Source organism: Rhamphochromis longiceps, linkage group LG14, assembly GCF_057381845.1.
Source record: "Rhamphochromis longiceps isolate RC_006_pf linkage group LG14, R_longiceps_female_GT1.1, whole genome shotgun sequence".
In the NCBI taxonomy this organism is placed as follows: Eukaryota; Metazoa; Chordata; class Actinopteri; order Cichliformes; family Cichlidae; genus Rhamphochromis; species Rhamphochromis longiceps.
In genome coordinates this window covers 18,037,839-18,054,447 of record NC_140570.1, presented here as the reverse complement: position 1 = coordinate 18,054,447, position 16,609 = coordinate 18,037,839, and the positions used below count along the sequence as shown (strand labels likewise).

Genomic DNA, 16,609 nt, shown 5'->3' with positions numbered 1-16,609 from the left:
AGAATTGCATTTCAAACGACCTCCAAATGTGGTTTGGATTAAATTTTATTTATTTATTATTAATTTTTTTTTTGCTGTCCAGAATAAATTCTGGCCAGTAATCTGAACTCTACTTGGCTGTGTCTACTAATAGCATACACAAGCAGGCAGGCCCATAAATATTTGAACAGGGCATAGTGTGCAGTTTTTCTTGTGTACACCATCACAACAGATTTGAAACGAACCAAAAGCATTCTGAAGAAAATAGTTTTGGTTATACTCAAAGGGTTTAAAAGTCTTGCAACAGGCATTTAGAAATTATACTTTTTTAATCATTTTATTTCTTCATAAATCTGGACTGTTGGCATGATGCAGAAACTTGATTTCAGAAATGAGCTACACATACTGGCCACAGAAAAATGGATCTAAACATTCTTCAATGTTCTAAATGCCACATGAATAAGTTGGAACTCATCAAATGTTGATAAAGATGCGATTAAGATTTGAATGAGTTGAGCTCCAACTGTTAATTTCAACTAAATGGGATTCAAATGGAGAAACTACTGATTGGATGACATACCTTTGACGCTTGCTATCTCAAGGCAGCCTTGAGTTCCATACACAGTGCACCCAGACAAAGTGTCCATTTTCAATCAAACTCAAGCAGCAAAAGTTATGTACTGAAACCAAACAGCCGGCAGCATCAGTGCACATTCATGGCTAAAATGGTTTATACTGGCACAAAGGTGGAAACGTACATGCTCATTTTGTCACATATGTCTAAAGTAGTTTGACTCAATTCTTCTCTTTAGCCACGGATGGATATTTAATGCTCAATAAGCATTAATTACCGTTTGCACATAAAATGTGTTTTGCACCACAAGTTGTTAATCATAGAAATTAATATAACAGCATTCTGGAATCCAGAGACTCTGATGGCCTGAAACAATCTGAGAAGTTGATAAAAGGCAGTGAGTTAGTATCTGTTCTGCAATCAAGAACAGAACAAAAAACAGAAAGACTAAATGGAAAAAAGAAAGAGGTCATGCAAGATTTTAAGTTAAAAGCAAAGGTAACAGGCAGGGGTAAAATAAAAAAGGGGCAAAAAAGAAAGAAAGGAAAGGATGAGGGCAACAACAAGAGGTTTATCTCCTCTGCTGCCCTCCACTGCTTCTTATTCAAGGATACAAGGGATGAGCACTGTCTATTTTGGGCCACACAGGCTTTGGCTGGAATTGGTTGCAATCAGGAACGAGACAAAGATTCACAGATGGAAAATGGTATGTCGGCTGCGTTATTAACAGGCTGAAATAAATTTCACCAGTTCTACAGCATCACATGCAACAGTAGCTATTTAAGCCGACAATTAACAAAATGTTTTATATAAAGAAGGGACCAAATCAATTTGTTTTATGCTCTGTATGATCTATTTTTTTTCCTCCATAAATTCTGACTTGACTTTTCCTCAATGCACACAGATGGAAATATACGAGGTACAAATCTTCCTTCTTGAGTATCATTTTATGTGGAGGAAATGGCACGTGCAATGTATTTTTGAGTTTTGTGGTGCAGTTTTACATTTGGACCCAGCTAGAACGAGCACGCTACACTGATGCCTCACGAGTGAATGACTGAGTTTTACACGCTGAACCGTGGCCATCGGGTTAAGACAGAAAGAGAGGCATAACAAGGAATTGACTGTAAAAACCGATGAGCCACACATCCACGTCTAATGCACTCTCTCAAGAAAATAGCACACAAACGACCACATTAAAAACAATGTTTCTTTTATGCTTTTTGTCTTGCTTTATTGGTTTCTTAAATGAACAGAAGAAAAGCTATGAAAGTACACTATTGGGTTCTTTTGTTCACAAGAGAAAGGTAATATTTATTCTCTGGATTCATAACGTCTAAGAATATAGATTTCAATGTTTAATTCCCAGAACAATTGAAGTGAATAAGGCACATTTCTTTATATATGTTAGATCCATGTTAAATTATACACATTTAGGCACAGAATAATTCCTGTTTCCTTCAAGAGCGCCAGCTTTCAATTCGACTGTTATTTATTTTGTCTCCGTCTCATCCGCTCTTTTGCTAATCAAAAATCTCTCTCTCTTTTTTTAATAGTGATTGCTCTCTGTTTGACTCCCATTTTTGGTGAAAGTGTTTCATTTCTCTAACGCAGAAGTAAAACTAGCTCCATTAAAAAAATGAGAGTTTCACTCAGTATTCTAGGGGCTGTGAGAATAGTCACAACACTGCGAGACCCAGCAAGGAATAGAAACCCCAGTCAGGAACAAAGGAAATGGAAATCAATGGCAGGATATGCAGATTTTTTTGACAACTCGACACACAAATAATCTTTTGGGAGTTTGCTCTCTCTTTCTTTTGCAAGGTTAAAATACCAACTAAGCAGGGAAAGAATATAAAATGCAGTATGTTGAAGAAAGGGCAAAGCATTACATCTACTTTTGTGTGAAGGTGTTCCAAAACAATCAATAAGGAATGCATTGCATTACAAGCAAGGTTGATTCGCCTAAGGCATGGTCATATCTTAAAGTGCACACTACCAACCTTAAGAATTAATTTAAAGCTAAGCACTGTATTATTTATTAGCTGCAGTTTATATTTTATGCACAGTTGTATTTGTCAGCTTGACGACACTTAAGAAGCTTGAGGAAAGTCTCCATCTTATGAGCATCCTTTTTAAAGCAGCTGAGTAAGGTATAGTCTCTCATAACAGATTCCAGCATATCTGGCAGAGTATCATACTGAAATAGGCCTTGTTCATTGTAGGTTGTAGTAAATGTCCCCTCATCCAACATCTGTGTAGCAAGCATATAGAAATAGTCAGAAAAAATACAAACAAAAGGATATAAAAAAATGATTTTTTTGAAGATTGCGCTCTTCTGGACAGAGATCGTAGGTGTCATTCCTTCTTAGCTTGGTTATTCTTACCTTGGGACTTCCAGGCTGTACTCTGCATGATGTTAATGTGGATTACACCAGCAGCTTGGTTATGGCATAACGCAATCTTGCACCCTGCTGTTATGTACTGGATTGTCTCAGGGGAATCTTTGCATAGAGCATAGACCCCAGCATAGATATCTTTATTTATCTATATATTTATTAATCCCTATAGAAATTCCTCAAGGATTAAAAAAATAACCTTGTGTGTGAGTGATATGTGATTTGACCCACCTTCTTAATGAGGGCAACCACCCCTTGCTCCAGACTGACCAGTTTCTCAGAAACCCATTTTGTCTTGTTGACCAGCATTTCAGGAGCATGATCGTAGTGATCCAGTGTCGTCTGCAGGTAGACCAAGGGCTCGATCCATGACTGAACCAGCATCAGCACAGAGTGGAGCAACCATTTATCCTGCAGGACAGAAATGCTTTACAGTCTGCCTCAAAGAATATATGTGTGTGTGTGTGTGTGTGTGTGTGTCTATATATATATATATATTAGGGGTGCAACGATACACAAAATTCACGGTTCGGTTCGGTTCGATACTTTGGTGTCACGGTTCGATATTTTTTCGATACAAAAAAATGTTCATGCCTTTTTAATTTGTCATTTATTAAAATTATAAATATATATTTTAACTCAAAAGTACAGTTTTTAAATTTAACCCTAACCCTTGTGCGCGTTTTTTATTTTGACAGCGAATACGCACCTGCGGACCACTTATGTGCAGCCCTGGTTATTTAGCTCATCATATTGCAGCCACAGAAATTATTTTGTCCATGAAACCATAAAGCTGCACTTTCTTTTTGCCTTATAGTCTCATTTGTCATAACTTCTCCGTTTTGTGGTAAGCTTTTCTTTGGCTGTCACTTCTTCACCCTGACCTGTCTTATTTGGCTCAGCAGAACTGAAATGCTTTTACACGCACTCACATAAGCTCAGCGATTCTCTGCGCGATCAACCTCTCACATGTGTAAGCTGCGGGAGATTTCACTTGTCATGTTTGCATAGTAAGCTAACGATTAATAAGACGATGTCAGAGGAATTGGTGCACAAATTATCATCACTCACAGATCAGTGCTGTCGCTCTCTATACACAGTTCACACGATTGCAAAGTGAAAGCAAAAAAACAAGCGCAAATTCAAACGCGACTTCAATATGTCACATATTGACAGTGGCTCACCGATGCCAATGACATAATTACCCAGCTACATTTCTGAAAGAATGCAAAAGCATTGACATATATATTTCCTTCCTACAATAGCCCGACGGGCAGGGCAGAGATAGATTTTGGTAGCCCGACTGAAAAAATCGCTAGCTCCGGGACGTCGGGCTAGCGATATTGCGAGCCCTGTATCTGATTGAGGAATCACTCATCTTTGGAAAAGAGAGTTTATTACAGAGAAATGGCTCTTTCCAAAATAAAAGCTATACTATCCGCTTCTTCTGGGCTATATTCTCAGCAGCATAAGGAGAATCATGTGCTAACAGCTGTCTAAATGACTCGGCTAAAGTTAGTAGCATGCTTGCTTTTTTTTGTCTGCTTCCACTTGTCTTTGCACTACGATGATGTCGGCGTAAATGTGCAGTCATATTCGTTGTGTTCCCACTAGTGCTTTCAGGTTAATCTCGTTGAAATGACCTTAACGCCACAACACGGCAAATCTCCGTTAACGAGCTACCGCCGATCGCTCTGTGCATGGGGCTAGACGGCCAACACGTTAACGAGCTAACTGCGCTAACACACTAGTTCACACCCATGTAATTAAGCATTGCATGGCACATTCAACATACTGTTTTACTTTAGTCCATGACTCGCTTACCTTCAGGGTCATACGTCACATGAAAACCAAAATAATTCCAAACGCCAGATCTGAATGAGGGTGGGGGAGGTCCATGTTAAAAGGAGAGCTTAACTTCTGTCTCGCTAGCTTGCCCTGCGCTCTTCCTTCTGACTATGCTGTCTGTGTTGAGCGCAGTGGATCTGCGCTGGACAGTGCAGCCTAGGCGGAGTAGTCGAACGCAGATTCACTGAGCGCTCAACACAGACAGCATCGTCAGAAGGAAAATTGATAAAATAAATTACAAATGTTGTATTGTTCGATACATATGCGTACCGAACCGAAAGCACTGTATCGAACGGTTCAATATCGATACGAATATCGTTGCACCCCTAATATATATACATATATATATATATATATATATATATATATATATATATATATATATATATATATATATATAGTACTTCTTTTAAGAAATGGATCATTAACTACAAACCATTCAGCAACAAAAGTAGCCTGAAATGGCATGTGAGCCTCCTTAAATCTCCCTAAGCAGGAGAGACTCTAAAGTATGTGCAAATGACCACCATACAAATGGCCATTAAATGGCAGAGCAGGCAATATTCCAACAGAAAGAGCAGAGGATAAATTACTCATAAAATGGGAGGTTGCAGTATATGCTGTTTCAAAGATCACATTTACTGTTATGTGATGACATAACTTTTAACCAGCAGTTTCAATATTGCTAAAAATGATCCTGTGAAGAAATTGCTGCTATATACTATGGCCTTTGTTAGTTGAAGGGTGATTATTGCAGAACAGCCAATTCACCCTTCACAGGCCTGCTAAGCAGCTCAGTCTAGTTTCCACTCTACTGACCAAGCTGGTATTTGTCTTAAATAGGTAGCTAGACAGCAGTCAAAACCTCTTGTAATGCAATTACTGCAAACATCACATAATGTATCAAACTGCAAAAGAAGGGGAGGCTTAACTGAGCTCAAGGATGTGCATGTGCAACAACACTAATAATGCATTAACAACACTCCAAATCCTCCACACTCTCACTCACATATGTGCGAGAAGCAGACAGATTGTTGAACCCATTCAAATCCACAAAAACATGCAAGCGCCTCTATAAGCACGTAATATATATGCATCAATACATAAAAGCAAAGGCGTGAACAAGCAAATAAAAGCAGTTTTTACACATTATGATGTTAGCAAAGAAAAAAAAAGAAACAACAGTGGTATTCAACCATAGTGTGCTTACAGACATCTGTTCAATTTCACTTTTGGAGCTGGGGATCGGTAATGTTTTGGTGATACATGCAAAGCCAGCCTGGTTACTCTGAAGTCGCAAAGGGAGTGGGATGAACATCTCTTCCTGTAGCCCGTGCAGAAATGGTGGTAAAAAAAAGAAAGAAAGAAAGAAAGAAAGAAAGAAAGAAAGAAAGAAAGAAAGAAAGAAAGAAAGAAAGAAAGAGAGGCACTGTTTAATTTTCACATTTAAAATGATAGGCATACACACCAGTATTACCTTCTATATTTGCTTATGAATTCGGTTTGTTTTCAGCCAGTATGACAAAATAGTTACGGCCTAATCCTAACCCCTAAGAACTACTGTCTACAGAAGAAGGGGTAACAGATATTCAACCATTTATATAAAAAGATCAATCAGGAAAGCAATGACAAAATCTTTACCACAAGAGAAAACCCCACAGAGACATTTTGTTCTCTAGCAAACTCTTCGCTGTAGATCCTGTGCAGCATATTTTTTAGAAAAGTCTCGTTTCAAAGATCATTTTGACTGTGCAGCCACAAAGTGAAGGATATTTAACAGACTGCCAAACCTGTGCTTTTACTGTTGCAGTGTATCATTATCACAGACATATTACCCCATTGTAGACCTGCTTCTTCAGTTAAATATATCTTTTACTCAGAAGAGAGAGAAGATTGCTCTGAACACTGGCAGTGCGGGAATGGTCATGCAACGAATACTCAGTATCTAAAAGTTTCACAGGTCTGGCATTATCGTCAAACAGCCAACAAAGTTCAAAGCTTCACATTTACCAAATTATTAAAAAATGTAGATTTAAAGGACTAAGATGTTTACTGGTGAGCAATGGCTTTTTACCTCTGACATGCAAATAAATAGTATCATTCCCACCTTGATGTCTTAGTTTTATTGCACTTATGTTCTGTATAAAAAGTAATAGCAAACTTCTTTTCAAATGGAAAAAAAAAACATTGCATTGCTATCACTGTGGCCTTTGCCTAGGGCTATGTTTTTATAGCATTGCTTTTCAGAGTGCTTATTTTGCATTCATATCTCTCTTTCTCTCTCTCTCTCTCTCTCTCTCTATATATATATATATATATATATATATATATATATATATATATATATATATATATATATAAATATATATATATATATTTAGAGAGAGAGAGAGAGAGAGAGAGGGGGGGGGGGTATTTTCTCAGATTACAGTCTCTTTCTAGTGACAAAATAATTCTGCATTAAGTCATCTTAGTGTGAGAAGTGATTTAGAGCTATAACTCATTCTAGGCTCCGCCAATATTCTTTTCAAGCATGTGAATACAGAAGCACTGGTGAACAATCAAAACTAGTTTGGGGTTTTTTTTTTGTTTGCTTTGTTTGCTCTTGTTTGTTTTTTTTTTACATTAAAAAAGTGAAAGAGCAAAGATTTATTTTGGAGTTACTCACAAATAAAGAACACGATTCTTCTGAGACACGGTAGATGAGCTCAGCATGATGGATGACTCTGTCAAGAAGTTTCTCTTGTGAGATGGAGGGGCAGCGAGTAAGGCTGCCCGGCTCTTCTTTACAGTCTAGTGGCATGCTTACAGTAAGAATATAGGGCCAGAGCAGTAGACCCCACACACCTCGCTGGATGACTGAAGACGCATATGGTATATACAGATGGAACAAACGTTAACAAGTAAAAACAAATATGAGCATTTATATATCAAATATGTTATTTATATATATTTTATACATTTCTATCAATGCAATTACAAAGAAAAGCAGAAAAGAAAATTACAAAAAATTGGGGCTTTTTTTGATACATTACCAGTCATGCCCATTCTATCTGTCGTCTTCAAGTTTTTCTTGCTATTGTGTTATGCTGACTTCTTTATAAAGCCTGATCAGGCCATGAATAAAGAAAAAGACATTTGAGTCTTGCGTAGGTTGTTGTAAAAAGATACCGGTCATCCCAAACCAAGACATTTCTTTTCTCATGCATAATACCGAGATGGGACACATTGTATTCGCAAATAGCTTTGTTCTTCATTTGAATGATGGTGGCTTATAGCTCAAGAAAATCTGATGTCCAGAGTCTTTTTATTTGAATATTTTCTAAAATCAGTGAAAAAAGGCTCTACAACAAACAAATAAATACAGATACATGTCTGTTGATCAATAATCTGGCAATAAAGACTGATTAGATACATCGAACAAAAGTTGAAAGAGAAGGGAGGTTAAAAAAATCTTCCTTTTATTATATACAGTGTACGCATTAACCCATTAAATGAGTGCCAGCATAGGTAGGTGTAGAAAACTCCATTGAATGCTACAGTTTTCTGTTTTCTTCTACTGCCTGAGACATTTGCTGCACTACTTACACCTGCCCCTTAAATTACCTAATTTTAACGGTAATCAGATTGTAGGATTACTGGATATGAGTTGCAAACAATTTCTGTAAATAAGTTAATCTGTGTATTTTGATTGCATGTGATATAAAATGTTTGAACTAAATAAAAATAATTTATTATTATTCAGTAGATCATAATCATATTTTTAATTTAAAAAATATAGATACAATTAACACTTTAATTAAAGGAGTTTTGGTTTTCCACCACCCAAATCACAGAAATCAAGATGACATTTAAGACACTGTCCTCACATGTTTATTTCCACACAACAGCATGTTTAAGCATAAGCCACAGACAATCAGAGGCTCAGGAAGTAGCATCTGACGGGTGTTAAGTTACTGAATTCAGCGTCACAGACGTGGTTGCTATTCAAGATACCTGGAGCCTCCTTTTATGTATGTGAGCCTGTTTAATATAAACCTCTGTTCTTTTCTTGTCGCCTTTCGTATACACCTCCTCTTTTTCCTTCCCCATGTTTTCCCTCAACATACTTCTCTGCTTTCTTAAATGTCCTAGTTGTAACTATTGATAAAATAAATTTATTACAATCTGTTGGGTACATTGGGTACAAAAGATTTTAATTTATATGATACTGAATGACAGTTACACTCATGGCTTTTTGACATCAGGGTACTTTCACTCAGTTTGACATAATTACCCAAAAGGAATTTGTGGCCATTTTGCAGAATAAACTTTCACAGATTCACCTTCAATCATTGTAATGAAAAAGCTACATATTCACAAGAGACAAGCATTTTTTGTGCACCTGCACTGATAAATAAAACTGAATCTGGTTATTCATATTACCAAAAAAGTAGTGCTAACATTTTTTGCAACAGCAATAAGCAGTCTTAATTTAATTAGAAAGTAATTTTTATTTAATTCCCAATACTAGAATTTTTTTCTTATATACTGCTTTTCTACTCTATCTGAGCGGTTTACACAAATTGCCTCATTCACGTATTCATACAGGCACTTTTTTCTATGCTTTTTCTATCTAACATTCTCATGCATTCATACAGTCAGAGATTGCACAAGGATATTAGGTCTGCTCCAGCATGCAGACTGGAGCAGATGGGGATCAAACCACCAACCTTCCGATTAGTAGGTGACCTGCTGTGCTTCCTGCGCTACAGCCAATTACTGATGAAAATATAAATGCAGGAAATTGTTTGCGTTGTTTACTGATAGTTGTCCTGTTATCAAGCATAAGGGTATTGTAGCAAATGTTAGTGATAACAGGTACACTGGAGAAGCAACAATAAGATATTCCCAAAAATGGTTTTGCAGGTGGTGGCTAACAACTGCTGCTTTCCTTTTATCCTTCCTGAGTGTCCCTTACCGTAGTCTCCAAAAGATCCAAAAGATGGGCACAATCATATGGAAAGTTGGGTATGATCATAGAAGGGCATCAACCCAGGATTATCACCAGCTCTGTTTCTTCAGGCAGGGAGAAACAGGACTGCTAGACCCATACAAAATTATTTTCAGCAGTTAATGCACATGTTTCTGACCAAACTGTTCACCTCAGACTCCACTCCACTAACTAGCCAATGGCACCCTGAGAACTGTTAGCTATCAGGATGCAGTGTTGGGGAGTAACGGAATACATGTACCGCCGTTACGTATTTAAAATACAAAATATGAGTAACTGTATTCCGTTAAAGTTACCGTTTAAAAAGGTGGTATTTAGAATACAGTTACATTGTTGAAATAAATGGATTACACGGCGGTATTTCCCTGTTTCATATTGTTGTGGGTCAGGACTGTTTGGGTTTTGTTTGACAGCTACGTTCCGTTGTTCCAGGCGGCAGCGTTACGGTTGCCATGGTTTCAGGGTGGCCCCGGCTCTTCTGCGACTGTGTGTTTCCTGGGTGAGAGATCGCCTTTTTGTTGTTGTTGTTGTTGTGCTAAGCTAATAGGCAAAATGCTACAGGCATAGCCCTAAAGAATGTAGCCTCATAGGCAGTGTAGTCCGTGCAGGGAGAATGGACTGCCATACCCGTTATGTGTCTGTGAGCGAGGGAGGGAGAAAAAGGAGAGTGGAAAAGTAGGAGTTGACATCGAGCAGAAACGGGAGATGGAAGCATGTAAATATAATAATAACCACTTCAGCCAAGAAGAGTGCCTGACGAGCCCGGTTGTAAGTAAGCTATTAAGACTCGACTGTACACCGTGTTCGTGTTTTCCTCCGAAAAAATACGTTCCGTTGGAGCAGTCTTTCGACGCCTCTCTCTGTCTCTGGCAAGAACAGTTGACCCACACAACAAAGTAAAGGTATTTTTCAGCTACTAGCTGACACAGAGCAGAGCGTATTAGTCAGAGGTCCCTTTACTAAGGTTCGGCGCCGCGGACCTTCAGTAATAGTAATAAATCACATTCATGTAGTTGTAAACAGTATGATAATATATTAAGTAATCCAAAGTATTCAGAATACGTTACTCCCATTGAGTAACGTAACGGAATACGTTACAAAATACATTTTGGGGTATGTATTCTGTAATCTGTAGTGGAATACATTTTAAAAGTAACCTTCCCAACACTGTCAGGATAATAGCTGGGTTTCTCCAGCTGCAGTAGGATGTGCATGTGGGATCTCGATAGGATCGATGCCACTGACTGGTCCTCATGTTCTCCAGACCTGAATCCAATTGAAAAAGTCCTTATTGTTATGATGTGGCCATAGAGCACCATAGACTCATTGGTGCTCTTATCCAGGTCTAGGAGGAGCTCCGTTAGGGCAACGTCCACCATCTTATTAGAAACTCGCCCTGAACACATATTATTTGAACATGAGATAAATTTGCATTTTCTTTGATTAACTTAGTGTGTTTTAATTGTTCCATGCACATGATTTTGTTCTTTGTGATTATTACTTCCTTTTTGCATTTTGCATTCATATCAGCATAATCTTTTCCAAATCCAGCTCTTTCCTATCAAAACCATTCATCGCTTCAGCACTTGCGTTTTTAATTTTGAACAATGTAAAATGAACTTGAACTAGCCTCAGCGTACACCAGAATTAATTTAACTTAATCTGTTTAGTTGCTAGTGGCTGGCAGCTTTTGGGTCTTACGAGTCATCATCTAAATGAATTGCTAACTGCTGTAAGCAGGTTTTTCGATTTCAATGCCAGACTAAAGGACACTTGCAGTCCCACAAAATGAAGGGCTTGAATGCTGTTCATCTGGCACCAAGTCAAGGATTATTTCATTAACAGCTATCCTGTGCAACTTAAATTTATGTTGATTAAATTTTGACTGCAAATATATTTTATTGTGCTTATTTTGTCCTGTCTTGGTAGTCCTACATGTCAAATATATCTGAGGATGTGTGTAGTTAGCAATAGTTTGAATAGAGAAGAATAGTTCTTTATTTGGAACTCCCAAGCAAATTAAACTGATGAGTAGGGTATTGTTGCTGCAGCCAAAGTTTGTGTTGTTTGTCATTTAAAATATTCAAGGAGAAAGGTTTAATGAAAACTTAGTTTGCTAAGTGCAAGATAAGAGGAAATGCGGGTTTGCTGTTTACAGAGAGAACTCTGAAGTAGCAGTAAGTGACTGCCCTACTGCTCCCCTCCTGTTACGCCCTTTTTTTCCTTCAATCACACAGTCAATATCACAACACATATTGGAAAGTGATACTTAGCAGAAGTTACTTTTTATAAACATGCATGAAAAAAAAACAGATTTTCAGCTCTGTCAGTGACTGTAAACGTCTCAAAGTTGAAAAACTTTGTGGCTGTGTAAAGCCTGTGTAGCCCCATTTCACCTGTGGTAATATTTGTTAAGTATAAATCACTTGTGGTGATGGCAAGGAGCAGTGGCAAAGGTGTGATCAGCTGTAATTAGCTGAATAGCTTTGACTAGAATTAGCTAGAACTGACCTCACTCCAGCACCGGATGAATCATTCAAGAAAAATAATTTTTGACAGATCAGTGGATCTGTAAACTCGTCCCTTACTTTTTTATAGTGTGGCAGGACTACGGTTGGGGATTTGTGTTGCAATCAATGGAGATGTGCTTGCCCTAGAGCAATGTTAAGCAATGTTAAATGCAACACTGTTAGATGGGAAAATAGGAAATTAGTTCAAACATAAATGGAAATGCAGCATATAATTCTAATGAGGTTGGCAGTAAAACATGAAGAAATAAGGGGTAGCTCAGGATTTTTGGGCAAACCACTTTATTCTGATCTGATCACCAAGAAATAAATGGTAGAGTGAGCATGGATGTCAACTGTGTGCCAAAAGCACAAAAAATGCCTTCTGCCATGTCCTGACATGGCACTAATACAACTCAGTATCCTGCATTCACACAAAACTCATAGATCACACAGTTAAAGATTCTTTTGGGCAAAATGTCCACTTGCTCTGCCAGCCAATATTAAGAAGGCAGAGGACTAATCCTATTGACAGAAAAGCCATGGTGAGAAGTATACACTGTCCAAATCCCAACTAGGGGCCCCGCATAACATTAGCATAACATTAGCAAGAGTTTGAGCAAAACATCCATGTGCTTTGGCAGACACTTCTGAGGAAGGTTGGGAAAAAGGTACAGTTTACTTTTTAGTGATTGTTAGTTAATCACAACAATAAAGAGAGAGAACATAGAGACCAAGTCTCGCATACAGCTGATGACAGACTTTTCACCTAAACAGTGCAAACAACGACAGCTACAACTACATGAACACACAGTCAAAACATCTGTCAACAGGAAAGACAGTAGAGAACAGAATGAAAAATTAAATAGTGATATTTAAATCAGCTGACTGCAGAGCTGCAGGCATGGCAGATATTTACAACTGTGTGATTTACCAATAATTGTGATAAGTAGCTGTGACCATTTTTTAATATAAATTGATTGGAAGAAATTGGCTTCTAATGACTTACTGTGCCACATGTGTAAATGTGTACATCGCTTTTTTTTCTGCATTCTGTGTGAGGTCTTTATCAAAGTTAGTGTTACGTATTGTGAGATTCTGACATCAGTCTAATACACTTGGTCTGTGCCCCTCACTGATGAGGAAAAATCACTCACAGAGGGGGCAGTGTCACTTTAGCTTGTTGGTCCAGTGAATCTGACTCAAACAGGTTCTCCTTTACACAGTTCTCACTTATAAAGTGTTCTACAAACACAGCTATTACAGCCAACAGGTGGATTTCCTGTTACAATGAACAGCTACTTACTGCTAAAGGGAAAGTCGACTGTATTAATTCATGTTTTTTTAAAACACAAAATTCATCATTGCTGCAGCAATGCAAAAGGTGACCCTGATAGACTTTTAGTTTCCTTGTTTTCCACTAAATTATCAGTTCTGTCACTAGCTAGCTAACATGAACTAAAGTAAGTCTATTAGCAGCAACCAACCAGCCAACTCAGTGACTTCCCAATCTGTATTAGCACAAGATGGCGCTGCACATACATCACAGACAGTGTTAAGTATATGATCATTTTTAAGAACAGGATTCTATGGTGTAAATTTTCCTTTACATGTTTACTGTTTCATGTCCACTTTAAAGATGCAGATATACCAAATTCTCTTCATTTAAAAGTAAAAGTCAAGAAAAACACGATCCTCCCAATGGTGCCAAGAGGGATGATGTTTTGAAAGACTAACCTGATTGTCGTTGTATTTTTAAGAAAAGGTTAAGGAGTCACACTTGGAATGAGAATTGAAGATGCATCTTGGCTGTACCTTGTGGAGCTTTCACAATTACTTTTATAAAATTGACTGCCAAGAGTGACACAAATTTATCTCACATGTTTAGTAATTAGTTTACTCAATTCAACAAAATATATGTTTTTCCCCTCTCTCTGGGGTTTTAAAGAGCAAAAGAGAGGATCTTGTTTTTTTTATCTTTTAAGCTACCTTGCAAACACCAATAGATTATTTGAGTAGGTGGAATTTAATTAACCTTTATTGTAATTAGATGGCAGGAGGAATTTCTTGAGGCAATTCAAGAAACCTTGTGTACGCTAACCTAAAACAGAGATGAAAAACATATCTCTGATGCTTTTGTTTCTGTCTCCCAGCGACTCCTTGTCTCACAGCTGCGCAATTCTGGAATGTATCCAGTTCTACACTTTTTTGTCTTTCATCACTTTTTTGCTGTAGTAATAATAATACAAGTTGCTAAGGGGCTCTACTTCACATTTTGAAGAAGCTGTGGAAGATAAATATGGATCCATATCACTGGACATGTCTATACAAAATGTATGGGCAAGAGTTCAATTTAAGTGTGACAGGTCAAGAGACAAGGTACATTTCGCCCAGGTTAGCAGTCCATCTCAGGGTGCACGCATAGCGACAGACAGCCACACTGTCTCTGGATTTGTTAGCTCAATGATTTAAATTGAAATTCAATGTCATCCTGCTTCTGAATGAGATGCTTATCACAGTGTCTCTTTCTTCTGTGATGATTAGTGTAATCGTAGATTGTGACATACATATCATTGCATTTATTTACATACTTGGTTTGTATTGACTTGTTTATTGTTTTCCTCTTAATGTACCCTGTGGATATTTGCTCTAGCACTAACACTTCTTAGTTCTTGCACACTTAAACTCCCTTGACAAACCAAGGTTACTGATTCCTCTCCAAACCCCCTATCTATATAGGGCCACATTGCTAAGACACTATGGGCTTCTAGCCATTTTCTGATGCAAGCACTAATCATCCTCTGTACACTCAAAAAATGATTCTTGGCCCTCAATAAAATGAAGCAATAACTGTGAGTAAAATGCAAATGAAATATATAAAATGAAAGGCTTATCATCTAAATAATTATTCAAGAAGAAAACTATGTGTCAGGCTCAGGAGGGACTCGGAGGCAGACCGTCACTTAAGTTCGTGATTTATTTACACACACAGACACCAGGTGCGAATATATACAGGTGAGGGGGCACAGGAAGAGGGTCTCCGGGAAGCACAGGCACGGGAAGAAGAGGGCTATGTACAAAATCCACTGAAGCTCAGGTAGCTCGGACTCAGGCTTTAGCTCACCAACGGCGGTCCTCAGGCTGGCGAGAATCCTGGCACAGAGAGGAAAGGCAGGTGAGTAGTGGCACGACAGAAACTCGAAAAACGGCTCAGATAGGTGATGACACTGACGAGTGTTACACAATAATCCAGCGAGGAAGCACTCTCAGCAGCCGCCTTAAGAAGTGAGTGAGATGATTGCTTGCAGGTGTCCGAGCCAGGGGCTGGAGCCGTCATGACTCCGCCCCGGTAGAGCGCAGTGCAGGGGAGAGAGAGAGATGCAGCACAACAAAAACACTTGTAGCCATACAGAGTCAGCCGAGAAGGCACAGGGTCATGACACTATGAACTGATATAAACTCAGTGTTTACCAATCAAACTGAATTTATTTGTCTAGATTTTGCCTAGACCTCATCATTGAACTAGTGGGACAAATGAGGTGCAAAAAAAACAAAAAACAAAATCAAGTACGTTCAGTCATTTGCCACTTGTTGTGTTACTGTGCTTCAGTGTGTTACTTTGGTAGTATAATAATTTTAAAATGCATTTCTGTCTTTGTACAGCTTAATATAATTGCTATGATTTTTATATATTCATAGGCTGGAAAATTTGCTATCACTTGGTTTTGCATGACAACGTAGCATATCTATGGGCAGAAATCTGTGCCATCAGAAACTGAATTTGAATAAGTTCAATTTGAATTTGAATTGCTCCGATTGAATCTGAATTGTAACTTGAATAAATGCTTTTGAAAACTGAATTTGAATTAGTCTAATTTGAAATTGAATTTATGGTTTGAAAATGATCATCACTAAATTGAAATTGAATTTATATTTTGAAAATGAATTGATTTGCTTTGAAACTGCATTTTATCCTTTAAAAATTCAGCTCCCGAATAATTTCAGTTTCACTTCTCACCATTCAGTTTCAGTTCTACAATTCAATTTCAGTTCCAAAATTCAGTTTTTTGGAACTTACATCCGGTTCCGGTTCAAGCGCAGATTAATAGAACTACGTTTTACTAGCGGACCGAAAGTGTTACTGACGGGAATCTACAGCGTCTTGAGCTGAATTAAGACTTCAGAAGTCATTCGTCATGTCGAATGACCAGCGGATGAACTCTCAGGTTGGTAATAAATGTACTACATGTATAAGAACAAGCGTCATGTTAACAAATGATAGCCGTACGGTAACTTTTATGCTTATTGT

General features: G+C 37.9%; 1 protein-coding gene across 1 annotated transcript in view; it reads right to left on the bottom strand.

Moving 5' to 3' along the window:
• Positions 1 to 1,789: 1,789 nt before the first annotated feature.
• smtla (somatolactin alpha) overlaps positions 1,790 to 16,609 on the bottom strand; it is a 69,281-nt gene continuing 54,461 nt past the window's right edge. Inside the window, exons 2-5 of the mRNA XM_085380448.1 lie at positions 7,469 to 7,659; positions 6,011 to 6,124; positions 3,184 to 3,363; positions 1,790 to 2,807 (exon numbers count right to left, since the gene is read on the bottom strand). Coding sequence (XP_085236574.1) covers positions 2,613 to 2,807; positions 3,184 to 3,363; positions 6,011 to 6,124; positions 7,469 to 7,603 — 624 coding nt within the window. The 5' untranslated portion in view covers positions 7,604 to 7,659 and the 3' untranslated portion in view covers positions 1,790 to 2,612. The remainder of the gene's footprint in view (positions 2,808 to 3,183; positions 3,364 to 6,010; positions 6,125 to 7,468; positions 7,660 to 16,609) is intronic.